The sequence below is a fragment of the Acanthochromis polyacanthus genome, chromosome 7 (genome assembly GCF_021347895.1).
Source record: "Acanthochromis polyacanthus isolate Apoly-LR-REF ecotype Palm Island chromosome 7, KAUST_Apoly_ChrSc, whole genome shotgun sequence".
Lineage (NCBI taxonomy): Eukaryota > Metazoa > Chordata > Actinopteri > Pomacentridae > Acanthochromis > Acanthochromis polyacanthus.
In genome coordinates, this window is record NC_067119.1 from 33,314,897 (window position 1) to 33,327,539 (window position 12,643).

The 12,643-nt window shown below is 41.7% G+C and overlaps 1 protein-coding gene across 1 annotated transcript; it reads right to left on the bottom strand.

The window, feature by feature from the left end:
- Nucleotides 1-504: 504 nt before the first annotated feature.
- pptc7a (protein phosphatase targeting COQ7 a) lies at nucleotides 505-12,288 on the bottom strand. Its single transcript, XM_022201690.2, has 6 exons — nucleotides 11,705-12,288; nucleotides 9,656-9,835; nucleotides 5,424-5,622; nucleotides 3,035-3,158; nucleotides 2,813-2,942; nucleotides 505-2,729 (listed from the first exon to the last, which is right to left on the bottom strand). The coding sequence occupies exons 1-6, from the start codon at nucleotides 11,904-11,906 to the stop codon at nucleotides 2,671-2,673; spliced, it is 894 nt and encodes a 297-aa protein (XP_022057382.1). The 5' UTR covers nucleotides 11,907-12,288; the 3' UTR covers nucleotides 505-2,670.
- Between the last annotated feature and the right edge of the window lie 355 nt (nucleotides 12,289-12,643).

Consider the following 12,643-nt stretch of genomic DNA (forward strand, 5'->3'; position numbering starts at 1 on the left):
TAATTCCAAGCTTACCGTTTGTAGTTCAAAGGTTGCTTTGCTTGTTTTCAAACCGTTATGTCTTGCAGCAAAGTAATATGTAGTTTTATTGTTTTGGCAATTTTTTATGCAATTGTCATAGTAATATAAAAATACAATTGTTTTCATCTGTGAAAAGATTACCTTAGCTTGAAGATGCCACACGTGTCTGTTGGTGGTAGCTTGTATGTAGTATGCCTGATGTTTGAGGAATGTGGAAGTATGCACAAAATGTATGAAGTGTTCATGAGCATTATCTTCTTCTGGCCTTCACAGCAGCCTTAGTTCACTGAGGTAAACACTCTGCATGCAGTGCTAAATGTGATAATGCCTTGGTGGGAAAATAGAGCCCGAGAGGCATCCAGGCTGCACCTGTGAAGAAAACGCCTCTGCAGTGTATTATTCAACACGCAGAGCTTGCCAAATACTGTTCTTAACCAAACCAACAGCAGGATTACTCTCGTGCAGCCATCAAATAAAGCAGAATAATAAATACTATAGTCTTTATTTAAATATTATACAGAATTGAAAATGTTTTTCCACAGAGCTTAGATCATCTGCATTGAACTGTATATGGAGAGAGAAAGAGAGACAGAGAGGCAGAGACAGAGAGAGAGAGAGAGATGCTCTGGTTGAAATATGAAGTTGATGGGACATGAAAAAGAAGAGTGTCCGGCCATCTGTGAGTCAGGAAGCAGGAACCACAAAGCTAACAGTGGTCGGATAAAAGGACTGGGAGAACTGCTTTATCATTTTAAGGCTGCTTAGATTGTCCTCAGTGCTATAATGCAACTCACACTTTGACCCTTAGTTGCTCTGCATCCATCTGTTCTTCTAGGCCCATCAGCTTCATTTCAAAATGACACCTAACACTGCAGTCTTTATGGAGAATTTGTCAGATTAAGCAGGGAAATAGTCCTTAAGATTTGTGCAGATTGTAAACAGTGATGGGGAGGATTTTTGAAGCGTGGGATGGCTTTATCACTATTCCTAAGCTCCTGATTGAGTGCAGAGAAGCAGGAGGGAAAAACGGGTTCGGCATACTGGAGGTGAAAAAAACCTTGTGTTAAGACAGCAGGGCATGATGGGAAAGCCATTTTGACTCTTATGGCTACTTAACTATTTCAAGCTTTGTGCTCAGTATCTGGCACATAGTTGGGGGGTGTTTAAGAATTGTTGACATGTTTGCCAGTATCAACGACACCTGATACAAGGCACATCATAATGCCATTACACAAAATCTGTGTTTTACTGAGACAACTTTTGTGGGTAAAACTTGCAGAAGATTCAGAGTACAAATCTGTCGTGATGTAATGGAAACATACTGACCATTTTTCACATGAAACCTGCAGTGACCTGACATATGAATGTGCCACTGGAGCTCTAGAGCAGAAGGGAGAGGGAGAAACAAGAGAAGCAAATGCTGATTGTGAACAACAGTTTAAGTTACTCCAATGCAGTGAACAACCCCACTGAACAAAGAAATTACAAAAATACATTTGGTCAACTGACCAACTATCACTTTGTTGAGCTTTTATCAGATATGCTCTTTAATCTTTGTGCGTTTAAGGCTGTGAGACCAATTCAGCCCAGTGGATATGGAGAAGTCTGTAGCCTTCATATCCATTTCATAGACATTAAATATCAACAGACACGCTGACGAGCACAAGAGCATTCATCACACATATTCAAACACACTTCACATGTATTCACAATCAAGACTTCAGCAGCAGCTGTGAGATTAAAGGGAGGGCATCAGTTTGACACAATATATAAGTATTGAGAGGCTTGTGAAGTATAAAATACTCTTCCCATTATGTAACAAAATATATGCAAGACTTGAATTGCACTGGTCTGGAAAAGGCAGCTGCCACTCTCTGTATTGGATTGACCTGCCCCAAGAAACTAACTACAGATGTATAAATGTCCCATATGCTTGTTTTTTTTTTTTGCAAACATTTAACAAAACATCCCAGAACAGCACACCAGTTATCATCTGCTCCCTGCACCCACATACAAGGTTCCAGGACCTTTTATAAAGGTTTTCCAACTACCACTGTATCATTAAGAACATCCGTTTGCACAAGGCAGCCCATTTATTGAGCCCCAATGCTGCCATTTCCTGTGCAGTTCCCTTCTTGACACCACTGATGGACTGAATCATTCCCTTCCGGCAGCCCAGCAGGCGGCCACTTTAACACTCTTAACACCTTCTGTCTGGCTACATCTGCCTCTGTCTCAGAAACTTCCTCCCAGTTCAAACCGCCTATCAGAGAAAGAAGACTTATCCTCGTGAGATCGGAGCTTCATCTCCTACGTGCCCAATGCCTGCTGATCCCAGCCAATAGGATTATCCAGTGAGCACTGGAACACTGCAAAGATGCCAACTCTGCAGCCTGGCCAAGAGGATGTGTTAGGCCTCTAGTTTGCTTTATTTGGCCATTCTCTGATGTGCACAGTCACAGAGAAGTGGGCATGCAGGAGTCTTCAGGGGAGAGAAGAGGGTGATAGTCAGCTTGTGGGGTGAGGCAGAGCAGAGCCTGTGGAAGTGGGGGAAGCATCAGACATCAGTCCTACATCCTGGCCAGCAGGAATCAAAGCAGTCCATCGCCTGAAGAGGCAGATGCCCCCCATCGCAGCTTGGCACACACTCTAGTCGGTGTATTCTGCTACTATGGACAGCAGTACTGTGATGTCATCTGGCTTTCCTCCTGCACAGGCAGAATATGGTGACCAGTTTAGAATGGTGGTAAGCAAAAATAGTGTTTTTTAGCCTTTAAATTAAAGCACTTACCTCTTACATTCAGTCCATTATCACAGGCAAACTGTGCAAAAGGCGACATGTAGTTGGGGTCATATGCCAGCACATGGGCCTGCTCTGCAATGCTCCGCGCTGTCTGCTGGATGCTCTCATAGTTTGTATTCTGAGGAGCAAAAGCCAAGCCCACATTGAATTTTTATTCCAAACACATATCTGAATCCACTTCCAGCAGTATGTCACATGTATGTGACTTACCTTGAGTTTCTTTAACTCCTGCAGGATCATGTAATCGGGCATGTTGTCAAAGAGTCCATCAGTGGCAGTAAGGATGATGTCACCCAGCTGGACATCGAAGGAGGAACTGTCCGCTGCGTCAGGACTGCAGATCCAGAAACAAAGTTAACACCATTCAGAAATTCTAGTCATTTAACTGAACTAAACAGTGTTTTTGCCCAGTGAACAGAACTTGTCCTGTCTGGCCAGATGGATCGAACTTAACCTCTAAACCAGAGGTAGCCGAAATGGTCCAACTACTCACCCGCATCTATCATGTGAGTAGCATGTTCTTTACATATTACTAAAAGGTGATCTGTGCAGGTTTGTTATTCTAGGAAGTACGAATCAAACAAGCAGTCCTTGATACTACTCAGTACCCTTAAAGTAGTTCTCAGTTTCAAAAAGGTTGGTGACCCCGGCTCTAAACAGTATTCTTCAGGTTGAGGAATACACAGCACAGCACAGCACAGCACAGCACAGCACAGCACAGCACAGCACAGCACAGCACAGCACAGCACAGCACAGCACAGCACAGCGCTCTCCTTAGAGCAAAATGTCCTCAGAGCTACTGAAGATAGACTCCCAGTTGCTACTGATCTTTCACCTCAACTATAGAAACATAATCACATGTGCAGGATGAAGATAAATTGAAGGAATTGTCACATGAAGTTTATGGAATGGACTGTCTGTTCCGATGAATGTGCTACAACTATGATAGTGGGTGCTACAAATACAGAGAGGCAGGAACCAAGTTAGTCGGCTAGTGTCAAGTTCACTTCTAGGAAGATGCATGCATTCATCATCATCATCCCTCCCAGTCATCAAAGTTATTCATTACAAACTGTCTGGACTGCATCATGACATAGGGAGCCAAAGCCTCCCGGAACAGACTGTCCTGTGCTGCAAATTTTATAGCACTAATAGTGCACTTCTCTCTGTGAAGCTTTTCCCTGTATCTGGGTAGCACCACAGGAAGACACTAACAGTGTAGACATTATGAGCACCCAGTTATAGGTGGAAATATAAGGAACTTCTCTGTTGTATGTACTTGGTGAGCAGCTGCCATTGAAATGAACTGCCATCCATGTTTGTATTCTTCATTCACTGTTTATCATACCCATGAAACTAAGCCATTTCTTAAATGCCATCAAGGACAAACACCTGAAATAATCATGAAGTTGAAGCTCTGAAACATCTTATCTTTAGGTGTAATTATGAAACTAATCCTCAGGCTAGAGGCAAAACCTACGGGCTTATGGTTCTGAAGGATTGTTATGAGTATGCAATGTTTCTGTTATGCATAATCGCCACGTTGGAGGACAAATAATACATAACCAAGCATGAAAATGAATCTCAGCAGATTCATTACTGCCAAATTATAAACAAAAATGTGCAATGTTAACATATATAAGCACTTGGCTGCATGTTGAAAACACCGTTCTCAGAGGTGCTGTACTTCCTTAGCACTTCAATGTAATCCAAGTGATATTTTTGAGGAGCCATTTCCGCTGCCACAGGAGGGAACGTTGTTAGTGCACTTCAGTTTTGACCCTTGCACACTTTTCTATTGGTTGCTGTGTTAGTGATCTTGAATTGGGAGCTTAATCTCTAGCTGCACTTAGCTTAAATCACTCTGAGTAAATCTTTCAACTGAGCGACTGAAATGCTCAAAATTAAAGAAACAGAATTTTAAAACCTTTGGAACTGATAAAAAGATGGTTAAAACTGGATTCAGGTTGTTTACAAGAAATAGAGAAAATACTCTCATTATGTACCACTGGCAACTTACAGCTGAAGTTCATCTTTCATCAATTTTTGAGAAAGATTTTTAAGAGGCTCAAAATAATCTGTCTGAGTCTAGATGACCAAGTGAAAAGGTGGCTGAGGCTGCTGCTGAGGACTGGCTGCAGATTCTGCATTTTGTCCATCAGCCCACACAGACTTTGACCTGGGTAAGAGGGAAAGCTTGGCAAACATCCAGTGCCTGTCCTGCCCTCTACTGACGTTTACTGTGCTGCTGCTTGGCACGCCACAGCAACGAGACATGGCAGCACGTGGCCCCTGACACACTGTTACACTGCAGCTCAGCACATACAGTGGCTGCATTCACTAAACACTGCTCCATGTGAGGCACAAAAAATGTTCTTCAGTGGAGTTTGTAACATCTAATCGTCTTTGTTTGGTCAGCATGTGGTCTGTATTGTTATCAGGACACGAAGAGCTTTATTACATCTGCTGTACAGAACACACTAGTTCCTCTCATTTAACTATGAAGTTCAAACACCCTTGCAGTTGCAGTCTCCTACAGACTAATCCAAATATGTTTGGGACAGCAGAAGGACAAGGGGCTGAATGTTTGGTAGCTCACCTGTCACTAAGGACAGCGCCCTCTGCGCCAGGGGGAGCGATAGACAGCTGGAAGGGCGTGTTGAAGTAGTGCTGCTGCTCATCTGATCGGTGGACCACCTCTCCTCCCCGGACCACCAGGAACCCTGAGTCTCCCAGGTTGGCCGTGTGCAGCCGGTGACTCTGACGGTCCAAAACCACGATGCAGGCCGTGCTGCTACCTGCAGATATACACAGACACACACTTTTGTACTTTCAATGGGAATGTTAAGGAAGGCATTGAAATATCCTAAAATACAATGCAAAAGGGCATCCAGAGAGATCAGCTGGCTGAGTGGGCGACCCAGAAACAGAAGCTATAGTCCTCGACACAGCAGCCTGGGTTTGATTCCAGCTCACGGCCCTTTGCTGCAGGTCTTTCCCCCATTCTTCTCCCTACTTTCCTGTCTGCCTCTCCTGTATAATAAGGCCAAAAAATAAATAAAAAAAATAAACACAATGCAAATATAGTCTACAAGGGCTAGGTAACATAACTAAACTACTGAGCATTCCTGTCTAAATGAAACAGTACTGCAGGAATCAATCAATCAGTCCAGATATATTGTTGTTGGGGGACTACATCATGAGGTGTAATTGATTACAAAACCCACATTGCGGACAAATAATCTCATGACAGTCAGCTTTTAATGTGTTACATTCATGTAAATACACAATTTCCTTGAACTTGTCACTGCAACTCTGCTTCAGGATTGAGGGAATTATTCCTTGTTGGAGCCAAGATATGTTTTCAGCGCTGTTTCTCTGTCTTGTGTTTTTTTCTGTAAACAAGATTACAAAAAGACTACCACGCTGCATTTCATCTACGTTGGAAGAGAGGTGGAACCAATTAAATTTTATGGTAGATATAGATCACTTTGTTTAAAATTGGGAGAGGGGGCACTGGCGTTGTTGGTGGACTCCATGCTGGTTAGTTTTTAAAATAGCCGGTAGTGAAACTATATTTCACTCTGTGATGGCTAAACTTTAAGTAATTCACAGTTTGCATGTGTGCTGAACTGTGGGTGGAATCTCTGATGGGTCAATTACATCACCGGCTACCATCTTGTTAAGTTGCAACTGACAGGCTTCTTCTGGACTGAAATACAGTGGGTACAGAAAGTATTCAGACCCCTTGAAATTTTTCACTCTGTGTCATTGCAGCCATTTGCCAAAATCAAAAAAGTTAATTTTATTTCTCATTAATGTACACTCACTACAATCACACTGCCATAAAGCCCCGACTGGTGGAGGGCTGCAGTGATAGTTAACTTTGTGGAACTTTCTCCTATCTCCCGACTGCATCTCTGGAGCTCAGCCACAGTGATCTTTGGGTTCTTCTTTACCTCTCTCACCAAGGCTCTTCTTCCGTCGTTGCTCAGTTTGGCTGGACGGCCAGGTCTAGGAAGAGTTGTGATCGTCCCAAACTTCTTCCATTTGAGGATTATGGCGGCCACTGTGCTCTTAGCAACCTTGAGTGCTGCAGAAATTCTTTTGTAACCTTGGCCAGATCTGTGCCTTGCCACAATTCTGTCTCTGAGCTCCTTGGGCAGTTCCTTCCACCTCATGATTCTCATTTGCTCTGACATGGACTGTGAACTGTAAGGTCTTATATAGACAGGTGTGTGCCTTTCTTAATCAAGTCCAATCAGTTTAATTAAACACAGCTGGACTCCAATAAAGAAGCAGAACCATCTTGAGGAGGATCAGAAGAAATGGACAGTATGTGAGTTAAATATGAATGTCGCTGCAAAGGGTCTGAATACTTATGACCATGTGATATTTCAGTTTTTCTTTTTTAATAAATTTGCAAAAATTTCTCCATTTCTGTTTTTTTTCTGTCAGGATGGGGTGCTGAGTGTACATTAATGAGAAATAAAATGAACTTTTTTTATTTTGGCAAATGGCTGCAATGACACAGAGAGTGAAAAATTTCAAGGAGTCTGAATACTTTCCGTACCCACTGTATATCTGGATTGTACATGAGTTAATCAGGTGGTACAATGTAAGAACTCCCTGCCTGGTAGCTCATTTATTTATCATTCTGATGTTTATTAAGAATGAATATATATATATAGTACTGTTTTTACCTGTCATATGGGGGTTCTTGCTGATATTGACAGAAATAATTTGAACATAAATTTGCATTTTAATTATATACTAATAAGATATCTTTAAAAAGTTGCTATAACACTGAACTGCCATCATATTAGTTCTTACTGACAAATTGTAGTTTTATTGTCATTACGATATGAACATGTGCAATTAGCACATTTCAAAAGAATGCCTGAAATGTAATGTATAAGGAAAATCATTTTATTTACATGAGCAATACATTCACACTGCATGTAAAAATTTTGTCAGTCAGATGAAGAGACAGCTAAAAGTTAGCTCTCCTCACGTTAATTGGTGTCAATCAGGTGGTGACTGTGACTTAGCTAGCAGGCTGACTGATGAAGGAGAGAAGAGTGAGGAAAATGTGTAGTGGAAGGTGTTGTAGAGGGAGCACCAGGGGAAATTAATCTTTAATTTTATCTCATTTTAATTACTTGGGTATTCATGCACTATTTGCTTAAAATAGTTTATTTCATTTCTTCATTCAGTGTTGCACAGCACATCTGAAATTATAGCAGTGGGCAATAATCGCAGACAGCAACGCTACATCTGTAGTCATTTCACAAATGTGTTTTACAAACTTCACTAAAAATCCATCATTGCCAGAAGTGAATCAGAACAAATACCGTAGCTGTCATTTTCACAGAAGACACTTGGAGCTTTAGGAAAAGTGTTCACAGTGTTCCTAATAATACTACCAATCGCTGAGCTCTGTTAAACAGCGTGACAATGAGCCAGCACACACAACACCATCATTCATTAATTATTTACTGCTGTGCTTTTCCTACTGTAACACATCAAAATATCTTATCTGAAAGAGAGTCGATAATTAAGAAATATCTTGCATGTGAATTTGGATTTCTTCTAATAATAATTTTAATTAAAAAACAAAAGCTCATATGAAAAGAAAACTGCTAGCACCCAAGAAACTATTTTTCTTGCAGTATTTCTATAGTTCCACAGCTTAGGATATGACTATATTAATTGGCCCCCATCTGAAGTGCTTTTTGGAGCTTAATTAATGAGGTTAACCTGAATACACAAACTTAACATACCGCAATCTGCAGAGCAGTTTTAAGAATTTTTTAGAGCTCCATGCGAGATGTGATGAAGAAACATGAGCTGGTGGACCAGGCAGACAGTGTGTGGCCACACCCTGCTGGTGATTCATCTGGCAAACCAAAATATGCTCTTTGGGATCAACCTTCAAAACCCCTCATGCACTGTGACTCACTCCCTTTCTTCTCTGTTTTCTCTACAGCAGTACAATTACACACACTGCCGGCCTCAAGAACATTCCCTCTGCCGTAAAGGGAACAACAATACAGTGTTGTTTCCCCTGCTGCACATGTGATAACGGGATGGAAAAGTACTAACACTCGCAGAGACAGAGATGTGGTCGTAACACATTTGTTCACTGATGTTACATGTTGACGCAGGCTTTGTTATCGGGAAACGGTGCAAAGGAGGAAAGGGATTCTGAAAGTGAACTGCATGGGGCAGGTTGGGACTTGGGGCATTCCCGGGACTTCTTAATGGGATGTGGTTGGTCTGACTCATGATGAAAACTCTGTATCCAGCCACCACTAAACTGAATAGACAGAAACAAACAACCTACCCCCAGATAGAGTAACTCATATCCACTGGCAGGCACAGTATGCCTCGACACAGCAATGATTAAAATCTATTGTCCCACAGAGTGCATGGAATGGATCCAAATTTGTTTACTGAACTTTTAAACCAAGTGAGGGACAATAAGTAGGAAGTTCAGACATAGAGTGTACAGCTGTGTGAGAACACTTTAAAAAATATAGCTAGAGCCAAATCACACCTTACTGTGTTATATTAGGTACACACAATAATCTACATGGTAGAACAGAGGCAATTGTCGTCATCCTACCACACAGAATAATAACATCAGCTGTATACAAATAAACAGAGCATGTTTAGCTGCTACAGATGTTCTTTTGTTTTAGAAACAAAATTGTATTCTACAATACATTAATAGCATGCAATCTTTGAAAATGTGTCGATAGAACCAGTGAAAGTACACATACATGGCTCTCTACATACTAAAATCCTATTTCCACTGGTTTCACTCACCCAGTAGGGGCACTTTGTTCTGCAGTAGCTCGTAGTAGCTAGTCGTAAGGACTCCCACAGGGTTGCTGGGGACAAAGCGTCCTTCCTTCACCAGCCTCTCACATGTCTTCATCAGTGTGCCTGAAAACTGTGACGGATCCACGCCATAGTCCCTCCAGCCACCTACTCCATCTGCCACTCCTAGAAACAGACAGGTGTTGGTTTAATGATTGCAATCAATTACTTGTCCTTTATTACAGCTCAACAACCCATCTTCCCTCATTGTTTCTACTAATTCTGTGATGTAGTAAATGCTGCTAATTGTTCCCATTAAGACAATAAAGATTTCAAGTTGAAACAAGCACTGAAATACAGATATCATTTTTGACAGTCCTCAGATGTGTTTCACAAGTGAGACTAATGAACAATGTCTTACAGCTGCTCAGTGAGGAAAAACAATGGGCACTTTCAGCGAGATGCAAAAAGGACATCCAGTACGGGAAGACAGAAACCAAGGAATTGTTACAGACTAGATAGATCAGCCTACATCCGAAATCCTACCTACAGGATTTAATCTTGACCTGTCTGTCTCAATTACTCTTCAGTATATTGATAGCCATAGAGTCCATCTGATCATTCACAAACATTCAAGTAACTGCACATTGTTACTCTTTTTGAAGCTACTGCAATTCAGTTCATTAATCTTACTAAGATATTATTCTCTCTCTGTGTTAAAAACCCACACACCATTCGCTCATTGAAAACCTTAATAGAATGCATAAAAATCACAACTGAAGCCTTCATTCATCACAGAAACCTGCTCTGCTCATATTGTTTCAGTAAGACCTCTTGTTCCCATAGGAACAATTAGTCAGGTCCAAGATTTTCCTAGAAAGGAAACTTTAGTCTGTTACTCCCAGGACGCCAGCATCTGCTCCACTGACCATACAAGGATGGCCCGCTGCGTCTCGTCACCCGGTGCCAGAACAGACACATAGGCCTGCTGGAATCTGTCCCACAACTTTGCAACTAACAAACAAAACTTGCAAACAAAAATTTCACCAACTTCATGAAAGGATGTAGTCATATCTACATTTATTGGGGTGTCTTGATCAACTGATTAACTTATTAGGCAGAGCGGCACGGATGCTGCAGAGGTCTTAAATAACAGGTTGTTTATATAGGACCAAAGCTTCTGTGCTTAGGAGTCACTTTAATCAACCCCCAGCAGAGCAGATTTTAAAGTCTGCATTGTTTTTGACTACTTAAGACACTGGTGGAAGGAGAACTGCCACACAGAATATTAATAAAGAACATAAAAAATATTTTAGGGTTCTTATATTCATTTATACAGCCATATAAAGGTTGGCCCCTGGGTACATTTCAGAACCTCTCTGCCCAACAATTGCTGTTAACTGTTCAATGTTGGGGACTGCTTTTCTTTTTAAATCAAATGTTTCTATTCCATTGACATTTTTCAAGAAAAATCCCAAGACATACATATTTTCAGTTACTTTTTGTTGGTCTTTATGGCCCTAATAGTTTTTACATTTATTCTAAAAAAAAATAATTAAAAAAAAATCAAGGTTATTGTTCTGCTTTGTTGTAGAATTTTATATTATTATATTTGGTTGTACAAATTGATTTTATATAGCTGTGTAGCGTTTTTGCACACATTTTTGTTGCTGCCTGAATGTCAACATGTACAGCTTTTTGGTCAACTCAGGTTCGTTTTAAGCCTGATGTGATGATTTTTTCCACACACTGTAAACCAAGGGTGAAGTTCATGTTCAAGCCTACAAAAATTGAAAGATGTAAAAGGGATGTTGCAGGAAATCAATACAAAAGGCAGACATACTTAAGTACAAATATACGTGCAATGTTATGACTGACTGGACTCTTCTGAATTGTAATTTATTCTAACCCATCCTTGGTATCAGGTGTTTGAGCTTCAGGATAAAGAGGCTGACCCTGACCCCCCCCCCCCCCCCCATTCGCGTCACAGCCGGTGTTACGCACACTGATGTCGCATTGCTCGGTTAATGTTTCCACAAAGAAGCAGGCACTCACCCAAAACATCGGCTGATCTGTGGCGGGCGATGAAGCACGCGTCGTCCCCATAGCACATCCCTTTCTTTAGGATGCCTTTGCGGAAATCCTTCCCGAAGCCGCAGCTCGCTGTCACCAGGCTGTAGTCGCGGCTGTCTGTCTGAGAAAGTCCGCCGATGACAGCTCTGGCAACCAGTCTACCGTACGACAATACGGACAACATCCCCTACACACCAGCTCCCACCAAAACAAACCGGCCAAGCTAGCAGCTCTGCTAGCTTAGCGTCGACGTGAGCGCACAGTGTTGACTTGCTAGTTGTGCTAACGAGGCTAGAGACGTTGCCAGACAACAACAGCCGCCACGCACGCATAGACAATGCCTTCCGCTGGTGTAATAACAGACCGTGTCGGGTAGTGACTCCTGAGCCGCGAAAACTGAAGGAAATTCACAGAAAACAGCCGCCTGTTCCGTGCCAGAAGACTCGTAAGTGCTGGTTGTCGGCGGCCATAGTGCCACTGCTGCTCCGAGAAGCTACATAATACAAAATGTGGACCAGACGCTCCGGTGGCCTCGCGCCTCACTCTGCTGCACAGTCTTGTGACTGCTCTGACGTCAGACATCATTATGCAATCTACGTTTCCTAATATGGAAATAAAACGTTCTGCCAACTTTCCTCATTTACAACTCATAAAACCAAGTGCAGATAGATTATACGGGTAGATCTACGTGTTTCTGCGCAAATTAACTTTAAATGGCTATTTGAAGCATAAAGATAAATACGGCTCATAAAAATTCACCTCTATGTGGGAATGTTAATCAAGGAAAATACCCAGTTCCGATTAAAAAAATAAAACGCTATTATTCTTCGACCACTTGTCAGTTCTAATATTTAACACATTTTCATCCATTTGACTGGATGACAAGAAATTTCCAGTATAGTTTGTCTCCCCCTTGTGGGT